This window comes from Amphiura filiformis, chromosome 3 (genome assembly GCF_039555335.1).
Source record: "Amphiura filiformis chromosome 3, Afil_fr2py, whole genome shotgun sequence".
In the NCBI taxonomy this organism is placed as follows: domain Eukaryota; kingdom Metazoa; phylum Echinodermata; class Ophiuroidea; order Amphilepidida; family Amphiuridae; genus Amphiura; species Amphiura filiformis.
In genome coordinates, this window is record NC_092630.1 from 85,106,298 (window position 1) to 85,127,443 (window position 21,146).

At 37.0% G+C, this 21,146-nt stretch overlaps 1 protein-coding gene across 1 annotated transcript; it reads right to left on the minus strand.

The window, feature by feature from the left end:
• Nucleotides 1-537: 537 nt before the first annotated feature.
• LOC140149292 (tRNA-splicing endonuclease subunit Sen2-like) lies at nt 538-19,611 on the minus strand. Its single transcript, XM_072171555.1, has 9 exons — nt 19,539-19,611; nt 14,653-14,847; nt 12,020-12,107; nt 9,747-9,804; nt 8,809-9,472; nt 8,045-8,098; nt 7,074-7,212; nt 6,409-6,563; nt 538-1,247 (listed from the first exon to the last, which is right to left on the minus strand). The coding sequence occupies exons 2-9, from the start codon at nt 14,842-14,844 to the stop codon at nt 1,086-1,088; spliced, it is 1,512 nt and encodes a 503-aa protein (XP_072027656.1). The 5' UTR covers nt 14,845-14,847; nt 19,539-19,611; the 3' UTR covers nt 538-1,085.
• Between the last annotated feature and the right edge of the window lie 1,535 nt (nt 19,612-21,146).

Genomic DNA, 21,146 nt, shown 5'->3' on the forward strand with positions numbered 1-21,146 from the left:
TTGGATCACTGAGTCTTTATTTCTTGACAGATTTCAACTATAATGAGGTCTTAAATCCGAGCTAAAAGATGCAGCTGTTGACTGCTGTTCTAATTGTGACATACCTGTCTTTGTTTAGGATATACAGGGTGAAAATAATTGGTACATTAATTGTTTTGCCGTCTGTATATAATACTGATAAATGCCTTGCATAGTCTATCAGGACTGTCTTCAAACTTTTTTGTCGCAGCATGATACATTTAATACCAACATCACTTCTTTGCTATGCTGCTTTGCCATTTTTCTTATCATATTAATACTAACAAAGCTGCTAGTTTTTCAATAATTATGTAATTTCACAGATTCACAACTTTGCAGTCTGAGACAAATGACAACAGCAATCACCATCAACTGCTTTATAGCATTTTTGTCAACATTTGTCAAGCTGTTACAGATATTATTTGGCAAGTTTGACCTATTTCCCTGTTGAGCTGTTTTATTGTGATAATCAGGCAGGTACTATTTTGTCAGCATTGACATGTTTTTTTTTCCAAAAGATTCATGTTGAACCAGTTGGTCAGATTCCTGCTGAAGCAGCTGGTTGCCAGTGTCACCAGAACCTTGCACTTCATCCCTGACCAATTAACCTGGAAGAAATCAATGGTCTATTCCAGTTGAGATTCATACAACCCTATTGAAGGCATGACCTCTCCCACAAAGGGGGTGTAGACTTTAAATGTAGTCACTCATTCATGTAACCCCATTTGAAATCTACACTCCCTGTGTGGAAGATCATGTCTGCAATAGGGCCCCTATGTGTCTGGATGTAAACTGGAATAGCCCAATAACCTGGCTTCAAGGGTAGAAGTGAGAAACTACCATGATTCCTAAGGTGTTCGTCACATTTTGCAATTATCTATCAACAATGTTTTTTGATTAAATAAGCCCAGGAAAGTACAACACCATGGGAGCAATTGTTTGCACAACTTGCCTAAAATGAGCTTTATGTTTGTTTTATCATTACAGCCAGTTTATTTATATTAAGTTTTTAGTATTGTGTTTTGAGTTCTGGTAATTAGCTATATGATTGCGAGACAATTCCATATCTATGATATTAGAGGCACAGCATTACCACTCTCCCGTTCCCGTGACGATACCCATCGTTTCATGACAACCTCCTGTACTTTGAACCGACGAAGACATTTGGGTGATGCCAGATCATTTTCCTGCATCCCGGGTGGCTTCAGAACATAGCACACTAACACTTCCTGGAAGGAGAGAATATCATACAAACTGTCAACACATTTTATCCACTGGGGAGATATCACATATAAGAAGAAGTTGCAGCCTAATTGAATTGATAAAATTACAGGTGAATTATGCCAAGTGAGTAGTTTGTGTGCATTCAATGAGACTTGCTTACTTGCTTGCTTACTTGCTCAATTCGAGTGGTGTCCTCGAACTGTGATGGCTTTCCACAACTTCCTGTCCTCCATTGCTGTCTTGAAGTCTGCTGCCTCCAGTCCAGTGTCATTTTTCAGAATGTCAATGTAGGTCAGAGCAGGTCTTCCAGGTTTCCGCCTCCCATGCTTGGGTGTCCAATGAACCATTTTTGATGCGGGCTCATCACTTCTAGAACAGTGGCCAGCAAACCGGGTTCTTCTTTCCCTGATCTTGTGGCTTAATTTGGGAAGATCTCCATATAGATCTGCGTTTGACCTATGTTCTTTCCAATGCACATTCAGTACAGTTCTTAGCATACGGGTGTAGCAGCCATCCAAACCCTTTGCAAGTTTAGGGTGATGGTCCATGCTTGCAGATCCATAAAGCAGCACCGACTCCACTGTTGCAGCAAAAATACAAGTTTGAAACTCTTGGTAAGAGTTGACCTCCAGATTTTCTTTTTAGTTTACTGCACGCCCTCCATGCTGCTGCTTTACGTAACTTGACATCCCTTTCTGTGCTTTTCATCCAAGCGCCTAGGTATTTGAAGTCATCTACCTCCTCTAGTTCTACACCCCCATTTGTTGTGATGCTTTCTCTCCTGTTATTGTAGGACATATACTTTGTTTTACTTCCATTCATCTTCAGGCCCACTTTAGCAGCTGAAGTCTCCACTCTACTGAAGCAGTTCTTGTGCTTGGTGTATTTCCTCAGACAACAGTGCAATGTCGTCAGCAAAATCAAAGTCTGTCACCACGACTGGACCAACTCTCCTACTTCGCCTCTTTTGCAGATGGAATCCTAGCTCCTCTTCATTTCCTTCAATAGCTATTCTCAGTGCAAAGTCGAGGACAATCACAAACAGGTAAGGGGCGAGGTATCCCCTGAAGTACTCCTGCTAAGATTTCAAACAATTCTGTCTCGCCATCTGGTGATATTACTTTCGCTTTTGTGTTTTGGTACATTTTGCCAATAGCTTCAACAATGAGTTCGAATACCGTAGGCATGGAGTATCTTCAACATCTTGCCTCTATGGATGGTGTCGAAAGCTTTCTTGAAGTCGATGAATGTTATTATCGCTGGCAGGTTATGCGCCTTTACCTCTTCAATCAGCCTACGTAGTGCAAGGATGTGTCCAACAGTCGTTCTACCAACTCTAAATCCATTCTGATTTGTTCTTAGATGCTGGTCAATTTCAGGTCTAATCCTATTAAGTATCATTCTGTTGTAGGTTTTGGCTACGATGGAGCTTAGACTGATACCGCGATAGTTGTTTCCTGAACTAAGATCTCCTGTTTTGGGGATAGGAACAATATTAAGTATCGACCATTGATCCGGTTTCTTCCCATTGAGAAGTGCGTCATTGCAGAACCCCAACACGATGTCATCTAGGTTACATCTCTTCAGCACTTCTGGAGGTATGTTGTCCTCTCCACAGGTCTTTCCCTCAACCAAAGATGCCTTAGCTTCTTCATATTCTTCTTTGTCAAATGGCCCCACTTTAATATCAAGCTCGTCTAAAATTGGTGTAATTTCTTCTTCCTCATCATCAATGTCAGGAGGGCTTCCAAGAAGGCCTTTGAAGTGATTGTACCAATTGGTGACCCTTTCACTTTGAGTATTTCCTTCAACTGACCTGTACTGCATGCCTTTCTACCAGTGATGTCGTTGATCAGTTTCCAACTTTCACCATGTTTGGAGTTGACATGCGCTCTTTCAACCTCTTGCAACTTGCCATTTAGATCTGCCTCAATAACTTCGTTGTATGCATCATCAAGGTTTTTCTTCGCCTTCTTGTACTCCTCTCTTTTACAATCAGTAGTGTCCAGTTGATACACCTCATACGTCTCCCTGATATGGTCTCTTGCCTTTATGACTCTTGGATCACGAGAAAAGTTTGCCCTTCGAGATCGCTTCTTTACAGGGATGATCTTCTCAGCTGCTTCTTTGTTGGCAGCGATAAATCGGCTGTACTTATCCGTGGCTGTTTCCTCCATGTCTTCAAGGATTTCAAACCTGTTGTGCACTTCTATGGTGTACATCTTTTGGATATTTCTATCAGTGCTCAGGGATTTCCAATCGAACTGGTTCTTCCTTGGTAACGCCTTGCTCTTTCTGAGGCTTAGTCTTATTCTTGCAGACACTATTCTGTGATCGGAGCCCACACTAGCAAAGGTGTTGTATGCCTCAGCGTTCTGCAGACTGTTCCTCCATTTTCTTCGTATGAGTATGTAGTCTAGTTGGTATTTATTCCCTCCTGGGCTTGTAAATGTCCATAATTTTCCAGCTTTCTTGCGAAACTGTGTGTTTGCAATGATGAGATTCTTCTCTGTTGCTAGTTCCACAAGGTACTTTCCATTTCTGTTAGTGGTGTCATGGTAAGTAAATTTAGTGTCCTCCAGTCCAACTCTAGCATTGAAATCACCCATTACTATCAAGAGGTTATGAGCCGGGATGGATTCAATGGCTCTCCTCATACTATCGTAGTGATTCTCTACTATGTCTTCATCAGCTACGTTGGTTGGGCAATATGTAACGATGACAGTTGTTGCTGGGTTACCCTGGAAGTTTGCAATAAGAATTCTGTTGTTGTGTGATCTTCGCTGGCTAGTGAATTTTTAGCATTTTTGTTCAGTAGGATTCCAACCCCTCCAACTGCAGCTCCCGTGATCGTTCTTAGTTGCTGATGTTGTAATCAGTGTCCTGCCCAGTATGTTTTCGTATCTAATTGGTTCATCGTGAATAATACGATGCTCTTGTATTCCCAATACTTCCACATTGTACTCAATGAGATTAGAAACTAGCTCCTCTCTACACTGCTGTTCTCTTATTGTCCGTACATTCATGGTGGAGATTGAAATGACTTTCTTGCAATTTACAAGGTTTCTCCTCCTGCAGGCACCTTCATCAGACTTGTCCCTTCCATCAGGATTTCGAGGCAAGGCGTCATGTGATCTTTGCAAATCGATGTCTGCACCAGGAGATGTTAAGACTGAATTAGGGACTTTAACCCTAGTGTAGTTTTGGTTCGCCATCATAGTTTTTCGATTGCTGTTATAGCTGTGGTCGCAACTCCTACAGCTTAAGTGAGACTTGTATCACAGTCATTTTCTCACTCAGTCATATATATATATATATATATATGCACGAATGGAAATACCCATCCGATTGTCTACCCAGGGTATGGTTACCCAGGGTAACCTTACCCTGGGTAGACTCTATATTACTTTGTTAAAATCTGGATACACAGACAGGGTATATGACACATGACTTCTTGCCAGCGTGTAATGTCTATGAAAATTATACGCCTATGAACATTATACGTCTTTTGCAATTTGTGCACAGTGAAATGAATCCACTGCTATTATATAGCATCAGAATTATCGAAGGTAGGGAACACTGTAAATACAACAGCACGCACGTGGTTATGTGATTCGCCGAATGGTTAAATGCAACTGCTGCAAGATTCGAAGTTCAATTCTTATGGTTTAGTCCAATTAGTGTGACCATGTAGATGTAAAATAACAAGCAAACCTTTATATGAGGTTCTTAACGATTACCCCGTGTAGACACTGCGATTTTTGGTTTTGTTTCAATCAAGGAAAAGACATAAATTTCTAGTTGCTGACAATATACATTTGGTGACAATATATTATTGTGCGCTTAATTTACATGAATAGAACTTTCCCAATAAGCATCACTTCAACTATATTTATCTTTTAAGATATTTAAAATATTTATCTTACATGTGTATTAAAGTATACATCCCGACTACCCCAGGTTGACACGCACACTAAAGTAACAACCTGAAGTTGACAAAATGTCTTCAACGGTCACCCTGGGTTGACACTATGATTTTCGTTTTGTTACAGCCAATAGGGGCGTATTTTGTGATCACCCCAAGATAGAATGCTCTATAGAGCTGTATAAGAACAGCGTATGGTGTACATACATCGTAACTCTATATTAAAGTCCCTGTCACATTGTCTACCCAGGGTAAGGTTACCCTGGGTAACCTTACCCTGGGTAGACGATCGGATGGGTATTTCCATTCGTGCATATATATATATTGCATACATGATCAAAATAAATGAAAATCTTCCAGGGGTTGAGTTTTGAAAATGCTAGGTGCGTTACAAATCGCACTTCTCGAAATGTTTAAGCGGGCTGTCAGGCGTGCAATTAAATTGCACTTGGTAAGAAGTTTAGTAATTGAGGTGTGCTATAAATCGCACCCAGACATGTAATTTAAGGTTTGCGATTGTACTTGCATGCCTTAAAACTCAATCCCTGATCTTCTCATAACTGTTTGGATAATATTAATACATACCCTATGGAAGTACAAGTTCTCTTTGAGTTTATAGTAACTGATCACATAAGAAATTGTAAAAACAATCTCTGAATATCACAGATTTCTAGATCAAAAATATTCCCCTGTCCAATTTAAAACCAGTTGAAAGCAAATAGATACTATATTGCTTACTTGCTTATGCTGTCGTGCATAATATTCTGAATCATTCAGTACAAGCTCACATAACAGATGGAAAATCATAACTTGTGGATACACAAGAAGACAATAAATGCATGGTAATCAAATATTATAGTTTGATGGATATAAGCAGCAACAGAATAAATGTATAGACCACTTGACATCAATGTTTATCAACAAAGGCGAGGGATTGGTCTTTCGATATGCTCGAACGAACCGCTTCACTGTTCAATGGCTTTCTTGTACTATATGAAATGTGGTGAGAGATTTAAAATACACACGCCCTGAGCAAACTACGATGCGCACACACACTGCAGGGCAAAGAACAATGGAAAGTGCCATAATGCGTGCGCATACTGCCGGGCAATGACGTCACATGTCAAGTGGTCTATAGCACCTTGATAACCATTCAATTATGGATCTAAGGTACTATATGAATTGTTTTCATTTACTGTGTGTGATTCTGCTAGACTATTTCTTTACACCCTATAACTTACCTTAGCTACATTCTCTGTGATCCGGTTCATACCGGTTACAGCACCCCAATTCCAGAATCTTGCGTCAGCATGCTGAGTAGAGGAATGTTCATCTATCATGTTTACCAGAACAGAATAACTGGCATGGTAGAATGGTGGGCCTTTCTTATATAAAACTGAAATGTCAACAATAAGGCAAACAATACATTCTAAATTAAAACCGAAATTGAGATTTCAAAAAAGGCACTCAATGAGTCTGTTATTCTCTGCTTTCATTTTGTTTTTCAAGCATGCATACATAGTGCTAAATCACTACATAATTCCTACGAAAAGGGACTTAGTTTTTGTCTGTTTTGTTTTAACTTATGTATTTATGGCATGGATAATGCTCTGAAATTAAAAACAAACATACATATTGGTACGTATATCTCAAAATCATACGCCTAATATCTTCAGAAATTTACTTTTGTACAAATGTTTGAAAACATCTTACCAGTTACATGACTTTTGAGACAAGTTTTCAAATTTACAATTTCAAGTTTTTGTTACACATTTTGCAACAAAGTGAGAATCTTACATAATATTTACAATAAAAAGACTAAAAGGGTCATCTAGCACAACCCTGACTCCTTTAAAAAAAAAATTCAATCAAAATATTCAATCAAAATGCAATACACAATACTTACCAAAATCTGCTCCATATTTAGCACCACTTTTCGGTACCCAGCCTTTGCTCCTCAGATAGTGGTATACGACATAGTTGGGCAAGAAATTGCTTTGGCGAGAACAAAATGTCCTCCACATCCTGCTTAACATCATTGGTTTCTGAAAAATATACAAACATGGAGCTCATTTTACACACAAATTTAAATTGAGCCCATTGTTGGAAAGCCATGCAGTAGGTGTTCTCTCTTTTGTTTTCCTGGTCATTTCTGCTTCTTTTATTCTGCTATCAATCATGCAGTATTTGCTCTCGCAGTCACATTCTTTCATTGAATTTGACCATATTTGGTAACATATATCACTGACCAAGACCACACATATCACATAATAGTTGTGGGGTTAAAGGTCACACAGGGGTTACAGAGGCAAATAACATGATTTTCAACTAAAATTGTCTCTTCTCCCACAAATTACATAGCACAGTGACGACACTTGCACATATACATTGTCAATACCCAATGTTTATGGGTAGAGTTGCAAATTTCCTGGGAATTCTGAATGCAGCAAATTAACCAATGGGAATCTTGACGGAATATTAGGAATTTTTGGAAAAATTTGAATCCTCTTATTTTAGGAATGGTAAGAATGAATAATACTGATATAAAACAATATGAACAAGGCAATTTGCGAACCACTAGACCACCCACCTGTCACAGTCACATGGAGGGTTGTGATGGAATGGAAACTGATTCTAAAACCTAGCATTTCTATATAGCCCCCTTCACCAATTCTTGAAGGGCACTAGCAGGGCGGAGGGACTATTGGAAATTTCAGTCGCTTCCTCAAACTTGTTCACCTATGTATGCTGCCTTCTTTTTTTTTTATGAAAGTTTCTGACAACCTACTAAAAAGTTCAGATTTATTTTATTTTGATACAATCAATTGAATGTTCAATATACAACATGATTATACATGATAAGTCTACTTTACCTACCCCATCTTCATCAAGTACTGATAAACACCCAAGTCCAAAGGAGAGGAAGAATGCCTGCAAATAATCAAAACATCATTTGTTAAAAGCTGCATATTTTCTGTAGTTGTGCCTTAGTGTCAGCAATACAGATCAGTTCCCACCTGCTAAATCACTTTTCCCAACACATTTCCTTTGTTCATTTTATCCATGTACCATGTAAGGCACAATGTTTAATTTGCTCATATAGCAGTATTGGTGTTCCAAATCGTACTGATGGCTCTCTCTATCATATAATACCCTGAACATTTTGCACAGTGCTTTTGTTTTTTATTTAAATTAAAAAAGATAACATTATGAAAATGTTAGTTATTATGCTTGATACAATTTATAACATCACCAAGTATGATAGAAAGAGTCATCAGTACGTAATCGGGCATCGATAGCGCTATAGTACCAAATTTGACAGGGTGCCTAGAGTGTGTAATATGAAAGAAGAGGTCCACATTTAATGTACTTGATTGAAATCAGATAATGTAATATTAGCATGATAGCATTAGTGGAGTTCTATGAGGGAATTGGCAAATAAAACCAAGGAACTCCGATTGTCAAAGCTCCGCGTATGTTGCTCATTAACAGGGTGCTTGTGTCAATCAGAGCAAAAGAGTGCCATACTTTTCTGGAAGCTAGAGTACTGTTGTGCACTTTCTTTTCCAAAATTAAAATGTTGATTGATAGTCTGAATAACAGAAACAAACAGTTTCCTACAGCAACAAAACTAAGATTACCTCTTCAAAAGTGAGTTGCAGATACTCATAAATCTTGAATGGTTCGGATTTTTTCACCACTTTCTTGGTCCTCTTTTGAGCATCCATAGACTGCTCACTTTCTTTACCAGTTTTATCATCCCTATTATTGCCATCATCTTCACTAACAATGATGAATTCCTCTCCACTATCCTCACTGTCTTGCGTGTTATCACCACATACTTTGGATGTAGCACCATTAACATCATCATTGCCACCATCATTAGTGTCCTGTGCATCCAAAGCTGAGTTGCTTAAGTCTGATACTTCATAACCATCTCTCATCCACTCACGCTGTTTTACATGTGTTATACTCTTATCATCAATGTCATCAGAATCCATTATTTTACATGTCGAGTCTGGCTTTATGTCTTCACTTTCATGTCTGGGTCCTTCATGTGAGGTTTCCTTTGATTGTTGTATTGTAACCCCACTCGTAGATGGTATATCATGTACATCAGTCCTAATGCTGGATTCTAATTCTACACTTTCATTCCCTTGACATCTGTCAGAAGATGAGCTGCTCTCTTGGTTACCACCGCTGCCACTGGAAGAACTTGATTGTTCTGTCTGCATTTGAATTTCTTTCCGTTTCTTTTGGTTTTGTTGAGCCAGAAGCTGTTGCCAAGACAAGTGACGCTCATACCTGGAAATACAAACATTAATATAATCATGAAATTTGTCACACATGAATATTGTATTGATGTACAAAATGTGTAACAAAAACCAAACAAACAGGTTAACATTAACACATACTTCAAGTCTAAAATATCAAACACATTATTAGAACATGTATGCTAAATGCTCATATTGTGAATCCAAATTCTTGAGTCAAATTTCAAAGTGCAGTTTCTTTTTTAAACTTGTGTCAGTAGTTTACCATGGCAACCAAAATGACTGTACTAATTCCTCCTACTTACTTGTGTTGTCTCACTTGTTGAAATCTCTGTTGCTGAAATTTCCTTTCCTTAGCAGGCACTAAATCAAAGCAAAGAATAAATTCATAAATAACAATGTATGTTTTGTAAAATAGATGCATTAACAACTATAGACCTATCTCTGTATTACCAATTGTATCAAAGATCATTGAAAGAGCTGTTCATGATCAATTATATGAATATATGAGTAATGTAGGACTATTATCAAATGCTCAATCAGGATTTCGTCCGAATCATTCCACAACAACAACCCTTCTAGATGTTCAAGATTACATTTTAAAGAATATGGATACAGGTTATGCTACAGGTGTTTTATTTATAGACTTAAAGAAAGCATTTGATACTGTAAATCATGATATTCTGATTAGGAAACTTAAACAATATGGGGTATGTGGGGATGAATTATTATGGTTTAAATCATACTTAAACAACAGGGAACAAACTGTTAATGTTAATGCAACTTTTTCCGACTTTAGGCCAATTGATATTGGTATTCCTCAGGGCTCAATTTTAGGTCCTTTACTGTTTATAATTTTTGTTAACTGTTTACCTAATGCTGTGTCTGAATGTAAAACTGTAATGTATGCAGATGATACCTCTTTAATGTGTAAAGCTAAAAATGAATCTGATCTTAAAATTCAAATGGAGTCATGTCTAAGAAGGGTAGCTGAATGGTTCAAAGTAAACAAACTCACTTTAAATGTTGAAAAGACTAAGTTTATGATCTTTAGTACAAACAAAATGCTTGAAAAGTTCAACAATGTACATTTAATATATAACAACAATGATATTGAACGAGTAGATGAGTTTAAATATCTAGGTGTGAAATTTGATAGCAAGCTGTCTTGGTCAGCTCATGTCGATAATGTTAGTAAAACTATTTCCAAAAGAACTGGTATAATAAAACGTATAAAATATTTCCTTCCATACAAAACCACTGTAATGTTATCCAATGCTCTTGTTATTCCCCACTTTGATTATGGAAGCATGGTCTGGTCAAATTTTAGTGTAGAGTACCATAATAGGCTTCAGGTACTTCATAATAATTTAGCTAGAATAATTCTCTCAGCAGATATAAGGACACCAACTAATGATTTAATGAATACATTGCAGTGGGTTAAACTTGATCAAAGATGGCATAATACTCTATTAATGACTGTTTTCAAATGTTTAAAGAATGAATATCCATCATACTTATCTTCTCAATTTGATTTTGTTCATGATAACCATAATCATATAACTAGAAATCATACTTCTAATACATTGATTGTACCAAAATTTAAATCAAATTCAGGTCAACGTATTACTTTTCATGTCAGGGCAGCCTATGCATGGAATTCTTTGCCACCGACAGTAAGAGCTCAGATGGAAAATATGACTTTAGGGCAATTTCAATCAAAAATTAAAGAAATTTAGGCCTGTCTTTATCTATATTTTATTCATTTACTTGCTTGATTTTTGTATATAAATATAATTATTGTATTGCTGTACTTTGAATCATGGTATTTATAATTATCTTGTAGTTGATGATACCATTATACTTATTTGTAATATATTGTAAATACGTTGTAAATACTGTATGATACTTTGTAAATATTGTGTATCGTAATATATTTTGTTGCTATATAACATGTATCAATGAGGGCCTGCTTGAAAAGCAGTGCTTGTCACTGAAGCAGTATAACCCTCAATAAAGAAAGAATAAATAAATAAAAATAAAAATCAGACTTTTGCCAACATTTCCCCACATTGATGTATAAAACAAAAAGAACTGGACCATCTACAAAAGCTTTAAAAGTGCTTGCTGATTTACCAACAACCATAATCATGCCATATCACCCCTTTTGCTGTGGTGGTGTACACACCTAGTCTTCAGTAACCACCCATTCTGGTTTCGATCTGACTCTTCAGGTTCCTAAGACAGGTAAATATGCTTGAGAGAGAGCCTTTTGATTGGCACCAGGTCATGGAACACTCCCCCAAGTCATACACGATGGCCCCACTGTTGAGAGCTTCAAATCATATCTCAAAACAGAGTTGTTTCTGAATACTACTGTTTACTTTCATGGTTGCTTTATTATCATTTTTTAATTCTGAGGTAAAGGCGCCTTATATGTGTTGATTAATAATAATAATGAAATGTATTCTCAACAACCAGAACATATAAGTAGGCCTATATAGTTATTACAGCAATTTCTATCAATTTTATGATACAGTATAACTTACAACACAATTACATAGTCAGAAATACTCACAGTTTTTCCTTCTTAAACCTTGAAAAGATGATGCAAACTTCTGATGTTGTGGTTTACTTTTGGACAGAATTCCCTTGCCAAAGAATCCCTAAAGTATTCAAAAATAATTGTTAAGGAGGCTGTGTACTCTCAGACATGCATGTAGTAAAATTGCAATAACTTTGTAATTATTCTCGCGAGACATATAAAAGTATACATTTTTATGAAAGAAAGACATAAATAAATAATAATAAAAATACAGATTTAGGGTAAAAACAACAATTATAAAGAAAATCACAAAAAAGTAAGTTTTTTGCAGTTTTTTTAGGTAAATCATAACAAAAAAACACTCTTTCCAAAATATTTTATTTTGTTTTTAGCTCAATCTTGAGGCTCCATTCCAAAAACGTTTTTTTTAGTTTTTTGATATTGGCCTTATTTTTTGAGATATTGACCATATAAGCCATCAAATTGAACTTTTTAAAATTCACAAACGCCTATTTGCACAAAATGATGCCTAAAATCGGAAATAGACCAAAATATAAAAAAATGAGAAAACCGTTTCTTGAGTCGATCATGCTTTTTATGATGATCATATTTGCTTACCTATAGATGCTGTATTTATTGAGTTATCGTGTACCTAAATCGTCATTTTACCGAGATAATGAACATTGAAATAATGGCTGTTGAAGTTTAAAGTGGTCACATTTTGCACTTTCATCGAATCTCGCAGGAGAATGCGGCAGTTTTTGTTTTTCTACCTTACATTACATAAACATCGGGTAAATCCACGGCCCCTTGAGAAGTTTGAGCGAAATCCATTCATAACTTGATATTTAAATCGGGGAAAGAACTTAAAAAACCCACATTTTATCAGCTAAAACGGAGCCATTTGACCACTAGGTTTTGTGCTTCCGTGGTGTTTCCATAAGATGCGCCACGCATGCAGATAAGCGTCGCGTGCAGCGTAAGCGTATTTGTGCGTTAACAAATTGCGCGATACGTAACGCGATGCGTTGTTATGCAAGGTACCCTGCTGGTACAACAAAGATTTTCTTTCCTTTTCAATTTCAAACACGAGTGGAATAGTGAAATAAAATCCTTAAAATATTGCAGTTGGAGTTTACAAATCTGGATTTTCATTCCTTGTATTTATAAAAAACATAACAAAGTACAAACATATCAAAAAACTCAATTTTGCGAAAGAAACAATGTCTAGAGTACACAGCTGCCTTAAGGGGGTACTACACCCTTCGATAAATTTTTGACTATTTTTGCATTTTTCTCAAAAACTAATAACACACTGGTAACAAAAGTTATGCATATCATAGGGGCAAGGAATCCATTTACTACACTGGAATTTCAGTGTCCCAAGACAAGCGGTTCGTTATTTATGATAAGAAATGAGATACCGCTAGGATGTACCTCATTTCCTATCATATATACTGAACCGCTTGTCTTGAGTCACTGACATTTTAATGTAGCAATTGGATCCCTTGCCCCAATAATATACATAACTTTTGTTACCAGTCTGTTATTCGTTTTTGAGAAAAATGCAAAAACAGTCACACATTTACCACAGGGGTGTAGTACCCCCTTAATGAATCAATGTTGTTACCCAGACTAGACAACACATTCTTTCTTTTTTTTTAACTATGCACTTTCTTTTGAGATATTTCAATCAAAAGAGTATAGACCTTTTCATACTGAGTAATTCCGATAAAACCCGAAGCATGAAATAATTTCCCCTGTCGCGCGCGTCTAAAAGTACCTCTTCATCATCATGTACAGTGCGAAGTTCCAATGTGTAACAGGCATCATAACTACGATGAACTTTCGATGGTCAATTTAGGGACGAGAGAGGTACTTTTGCCAAGGATACTCAACGTGCAATTAAGCGTGTGGCGGTAGCGTTGTGTAAGAGACTGACCATGGAAGAGGTGATGAACGTAAACAAACACGTTCTGGAAAAAAAATTTAACTGACGAAAAATTACGGACATTATCCATTTCTTTCCATTAGTATCTTATTGTAAAAAACCAAGTAGCTGAGGTGTTAGCTCAATATGCTAGGAAAATATTTCTTGCGATGACCACATGTTCACAGTGGCTTAATAAGCTGTATTTTCGCGCAAAAGGGTGTTGTAATTCATGACATTTCTTGTCTGCCAGTTTGGGTACAATTTGACCCCCTCACTAGCTTACTAAATAAATATCGCGGTTTTCCGAACTTTTCCGATCTTGATATGAAAAGGTCTATTCTGGCTTTGTTAAAAAGAGATTCAAATGTATCTAGAAATTAATATGAAGGTTGGTTTAAAAAAAAGAGAAATAAGCCTTAAAAATAAGGTGCTGTAATTTGTATTTTGCTAAACCAGTGGTGTAGCGTGAGTAATCCTACATGTATAGGGGTGGAAGCACAGACCATAATTGGAATGGACCGGATATGATGGGGGGGGTATTGGGCACAAGTCATTTTTCAGCAATTTTCCTATATGGGGACATGTGCTCCCCTCCCATGCCCCTATCACACACTTCTGCGCTACACACACACACACAGGCATAAATCCACAAGCCTCAACACACTTTACCTTATAAATTCAATTCTTAACATTTTTTTATCAATTATTTATAAAATAAATTCTTTGGCCTTACCATTTTGTACAGAAATATGATATCGCCTTCTCTTTTTACTAGTACACAATTTGTTGCCAAATGTCCAGTATAGAAAAACCAGTGGCCATCAGCAGCTTGTTTCTTTGTGATAGTTTCTATGGGAACAGGAAATGGTGCCTCCTCTGACTGGTACACCCTCTTCTTTGGACGAGGACTGCTTAAATCAGCCATTATCTGCAAAATTATTTAACAAATTCATTTTTTTAAATTTTAAGATTTTTAAAATGTATCTAGTATCACTTGCTTAATAAGTTGGTTAGGCATCAGTATAATAAGTTGGTTAGGCATCAGTATAATAAGTTGGTTAGGCAGCCGTATTTAATAAGTTGGTTGGGCATCAGTATAATAAGTTGGTTACAGTTTGATCGGTTCGTAATTGGCGGGCCTTATAACATCATAGATTAATATCATATATTTTATTTGAAAGTCCTGTACTTTGTCTACTTTCTTTAACACGCCAAATATAGTCAGGTCAATTATATCACTCTTAACGTGGGTCTACTTTTCAGAGTAGTGATAAAAGCCGAATCATTCCCGCCGATTACATGCTGATCAAAGTATAGGCATCAGTATATCAAGCCTACATGAAATCAGAGACACTAGAGGGAACAATCACAAATTTATTCAACTCTGTCACAGGTGTTTTTGAGACTCATTTTTTATCTCCTCTACTATCAAAGACTGGAATCAACTGTTAACAGCCCAAGAGTTGCAGCATCAAGCAGCATTAATTAGTTACTTTTCTACCATATCAATCCACACACACAGCCAGCCTTTTAACATTTATTGTGGATGTGTCCAACAGGATACGTTGCTGACCAAACCATTGAGATTGAGAAAACGTTTAACACAGCCAAGTTTCATAGGCAGAGCCGGTGCACTCTAGGCGAGAGCAGAATGACATCATAACTATGCCGGTGAAAACAAGTCAAGTTGGTGAAAACGAGCTGCATGTTTGTAAACAACTTGCCCCTAATAATAGAGCAAATGAATTCTTCTTCTTCTTCTCTTCGGGTACTCCCACAGTCTCCCAAAACATCAAAACACCAAAAACATTGCACATATATGAAGAGCTTTGTTTCAAAACCCCTTACATCCACTTGCCCATTTTTGAGAACACATCTAAAAATCATCAAAAAAATCACTGATATGGGGGTTTGCAACAAAAACAGTTTTTGGTGGGATGCTTGGGTAGGATGAGCATCCTGCCAAAAACTGCTTTTGTTGAAAAACACCTTATATCAGTGATTATTTTGATGAATTTTTTGATGTGTTCTCAAAATTGGGCAAGTGGATGTAAGGGGTTTTGAAACAAAGCTCTTCATATGCTTACTTAAGACTGTCCTTTATCATATTACACACACAAAGTTTGGTCAACTTGTGTTAGAAAGGTCAAATTGAGCAAAATTTAATCTCGGTACAAAAACCAAGTCCACATCGTGATCATCAAATTCTTTTATTCTTCAGTTTGGTTGGTTCCCAAGCTGGTCCTACAAGCATCACACACATCGCTATAGATATATAATCGACCGGAAATCAGGGATCATTAAAACGTCCCCAGATATCAATTTCTGGTTAACAGCATTACAGAACAATACAAAGTACACAAAGATCGTCCATCAGACGGGAAAAAAATGTAAAAACTTAGGAACATTACTAGATACTAACAAAGATATAACAAGGAGAAATTGTCTAGCAATATATAATAACCTCAATAAATTTCAGCAAAGCAAAATAGCAACCATTACAACAAAAAGAGAGAATTTTTAATGCTTAGGGTCCATTTTTCTATACGACAGTGAATTATGGACATTGACAACAAAGCTAGAACACAAAGTAGATCTATTCATGTATTTGTTTTCCAAAGAACTCTACTTAGAAGAACCAAAGTTGGAGTATGCCTCGGCTGCGTGGAACCCGTATGTCAAACAGCAGGTGAACGCATTGGAGGCAGTGCAGTGTCTAGCACCTAGATTTGTTTACAACAATTATGAAAGAACAGCTAGTGTTACACAGATGCTGTAACGCCTTGAGTGGGACTCCCTAGCTACCAGACGACTGCTCAACCAGAGTACAATGTTCTTTAAGATACATCATGGGCTGGTGAACATCCCATTCCCTTCGACGGTAGTACTATTTGCTCGTCAGGGTAGAGCATCCAACATCTTTAGTTACCAGGCCATACAACCGAGGGTCAACACCTACCGTTATTCCTTCTTTGTTCGTACTATCCTACTATATCAGTTTGGAACAGATTGCCATCCAGTCATATCTTCTCTGACAGTTAGCCATTTCCAGGCCCTGGTGTTACCAATTCTCCAGGATATGGCAACTACACCAACCCACCAATCCTTGTAGTGTTTGGGGCTTAATTTACTGACATGATCGTGTTCTGGATGATTCAGATAACAAGAGGTTAGTACAGGGAACCCATACAGTAGTAGCTCTGCACAACGGTATACGCTATGGGATGAAGTGTATACAAAAAACTAGTGCAACGCAATTGCATAATTTCAATTAGAGTTTGCACTAAAAAAATACAAGGCTCCTGTAGCTTAAATAGTTGCATGTTTGTCATAATATTAATTACACAGCTTCTTGTACTTCTTGCCTAAACGTCTATGCTTGAAATTGTAATTATTACTTCATTATTTATCCAGAATAATTAATAAGAATTCATAAGCACATCATGTACATCGGCGCACCAAAACTGAGATGGCACTTCAGTGCAAACTTAAATAGGGCAGTGCCAATACGAAGTCTGTTCATTGCCCGGTTTTTTAGTTTGCGTTGGGAAAGTTGATGAACTGCAGTTTAATCATCTGTTTCTACCGACTCAACCAAGAAGAAGAAGAAGAGGTTAGGTTATGTGTATCACATCCCAAGACTTGCGTAATGTACGGAAACACATTTTGTGCACAAAATTTTAGGCCTATAACAAAACGCATATTTTGTGCAATTGTACAGCTATTGTTTCTACCCTATGACGTATAAAAGTTACCTCTTATCAAAGTGTCCGCAAAAAAATGGTCATCGCAAGCATCTTTGATGCAGAAAACTAAGGATATTAACGCAGGTCGCAGGGACAGGCCAAAAACCTTACCTCGATCGTAAAATCCAGCCGATGCATGTCATTTATAAATTATTCATTAAATTCATTGTGTAAATGTCACTGATTGTGTCCATGTATTGTTCTTGCACCTGCGAAAGCAGTTGTCAAGCTGAATTTATACTCGATCGCTGGATCACCACGTGAATTCGCCTCTCGAAAACCTCTACGAGGTTTAAAAGCATCTAGCACGCTGACTGGCTTAGCAATTGTCAAAGTAGTTTTGTGAACCAATCAGGTTAGACGTACTTTACTGGCGGGGTCACATAAATTAATACCCCCGGTACCGTAAAAGGCTGTCGCGTTCATTGATTGGCTTACGATTGCAATGAATGGTTTTTGCAACCAATCACAAAACGGGTTTATATGGCGCCGTCGGAAATTTTGCACACGCCCATGACGCTCATGTCCCAGTGCCACGAGGCTTCGCTTTTCTGCAAAAGCGAGGGAGTGATATAAAGTCAGTTTCACACCTGTGATTTATGAAGCGCATCCACAGCGCATTTGACAGTTCTTTGTGAAATTTGCGATTTTCAGCAACGGGATTCCATGAAATTGACGATTATGTAAGTTATTCTGCATGATCGGTAATAATTAATATATTTGTTTTATTTTGTGAGTAGTGCAAGTTGAAGTTTGTGAGTTTGTGGTTTTGTATAATGTTATGTGCAAGAGTGTTTTCAATTTCAGGAAGCGTAAATTGGCAGGCCGTCATGCTAAATTGTCCACCTTATATGTTACTTCTGCTTCTGCTGGCTCTTATACTGGCTGGACTCGGTTAGAGTATGTTAGTTTGCCGATTAGCTGGACATATCACACATGAAGTGTGATGTGTCCAGACTGGATATAAGCATGTACCGTAACCACTCGGGTATAAGCCCACTCCCCTAGATGGCAGATTTTACTTCAAAAATGGGGGTGGGCTTATAACCGAGGAGGGGCTAGTACTTGAATTTAGAAATAAGAAAAATCATCCCCATTTGTATAATGCCCAATGTACCAGTAATTTCTATCATCTATGTCAATTTCTTTAAATTCTAAGTGTGGAATGTTGATTATCAACTGATTTTTTTTTATGTGAGAGAAAAGCATTGATTTGATTTGATTTAAGAACTTGGCCAAAATTTAGTACTGGGCTTATAGCCGAGTGCACCCATGTTCCCATAATGTCTTGAAAAATAGGGGGTGGGCTTATACCTGAAGGTGGGCTTATACTAGACTGCTGCCCTCAGTCGTCAACCATCTGGATTGACGACTGAGAAAACTACGTGGAAAAAAAGTGACGGATTTTGCAACAGGATTCCTGTGGCATAGAGCGTCTTGCAGTTGTGTCCTAATTGACCTTTTGACCGAGTTTGTTGTTTTTAGAAGTTCAGAGCGCGATCTTGTCACAGCGGCGCGGTACACGGGCGCCGCTAGTCAGTCGCGCTACGGCGCATAACCAAAGTCGCATTGAAAAGTTTTCAGAAGTCCGTCATGATTTGGGCTGTAAGATAATCAGTCGTCACTACGAAGCATGACAGTACATGCGAAGTGTAGACGGCTGATTGGAATTAGTCTAGGCTTATACCCGGGTGGTTACGGTACATGTAAGGTCAGAAGGTTAGGTAAGCTTAAAGTTTATAGTGAGTCTCACTGGACATTGCTGAAGCTGGAGTTATTAAATGGATTCGGCAGTATTGATAATGTTATGAACCTTATCCCAAGCTCTCTACATGTGCTTGATACATTAAAGTACTTTACTAATCTAACTTACCACATGTAACCAAGAACGAAAAGAACGTAAACACTAGAGAGCATGAGAACTGCATGCACAGGCTGCAATGACGAGGATTTTTATGTAACTATAATGAGCCCGTCTCCTGTAGCGCGTCGTATCTGTCAATCAATCAATGGGGGGGTAGGGGGCTACAACTTTCGACATAGAGGTCTGAGCGGGGGGGATGTAGATCCTACAAACAAGCTATGACATGTTGTTGGTTTATATTTAGGACATAAAACCATAAAAAGGGATTTTAAAAACTTGATCCACCAATTTAAGGGATGGGGTATGAACGTTTGGACAGTATTTATTGTGGGACATTAGAGCACATCAGACATATTGAATTGCATTCTGAATACGAAGAATGTCTGATATCAAATAATTTTGATTTTTTGAAATTTGCAATGTAATACACATTTTATGGCAAATGATTAAAAATTGATATTTTGATATTTAACAGTACCGTAGGCCTACTCGAAGTAAACTTTATAAATCTGATGATTTATACTTAAGTGTATGTAGCTGGGAGGAAAAGCCGACGATCAATTGAAAATGTTGACCTTTCGTATTGAAGATGTGGATTTTTTTCCCAAAACACCAAAAAGTCAAAATTTTCAATTGATCGTCGGTTTTTCCTCCCAGCTACATACACTTTAAGAATATGTCATTAGATTTATAAAATCTACTTCGAGGACTGTTATATATCAAAAATGTGAAAAATATTCAATTTTAATAATTTGTCATAAAATTTGTATTATATCGTGAATTTCAAAAAATGAAAATTATTTGATATCAGAAAAACATTCTTCGTATTCAGAATGCAATTCGATATGTCTGATGTGCTCTCAAAAAGTAAAGTAAAGTAAAGTAAAGTAAAGTAAAGTAAAGTAAAGTAAAGTAAAGTAAAGTAAAGCAAAGCAAAGCAAAGTAAAGTAAAGTAAAGTAAAGTAAAGTAAAGTAAAGTAAAGTAAAAGTAAAAGTAAAAGTAAAAGTAAAAGTAAAAGTAAAGTAAAGTAAAGTAAAGTACCGTAAAGTATAAAAGTAAAGTAAAGTAAAGTAAAGTAAAGTAAAGTAATGTAAATTAAAGTAATGTAAAGTAAAGTAAAGTATAAAAGTAAAGTAAAAGTAAAAGTAAAGTAAAAGTAAAAGTAAAAGTAAAAGTAAAAGTAAAAGTAAAAGTAAAAGTAAAAGTAAAAGTAAAAGTAAAAGTAAAAGTAAAAGTAAAGTAAAGTAAAGTACTTATTGTCTGTCCAAATAACTTAGACACCCGGTGCTGCGACATTAATTTGGTGGTATGCATCCTTACAACACACATCGCGCGGTGTTTCTTTATGCAAAATAAAAGTTATGCAAAACATCATACTTTGTTAGTATGTAGATATGAATGCTATACCGGTTTTTAGGATATATTTCGAAAAGTTTTCACTTTGGCAAAAAGTCATGAAAGAAAAGTGGCTAAACACGGTCAGACCTAACAGAAATTATCAGTAAAGCGATAAAAAAATATTCTTCCTTGTCTACTTTTATTCAATTTTGACCAATTAGTCCAGGCCCTAGCTAGAACCCGGCCTACACCGGATAGGGCAGAGATTTTGACACTTG

What these genes read in the sequence shown, in the direction of transcription:
- LOC140149292 (XM_072171555.1), bottom strand. Translation starts at nt 14,844, where the DNA reads ATGGCTGATTTAAGCAGTCCTCGTCCAAAGAAGAGGGTGTACCAGTCA. An exon ending in AGGTTTAAGAAGGAAAAACT is followed by an intron (nt 9,805 to 12,019) that starts GTGAGTATTTCT and finishes GCTTTGATTTAG; the next exon opens with TGCCTGCTAAGGAAAGGAAA. An exon ending in TAAATATGGAGCAGATTTTG is followed by an intron (nt 6,564 to 7,073) that starts GTAAGTATTGTG and finishes TTGACATTTCAG; the next exon opens with TTTTATATAAGAAAGGCCCA.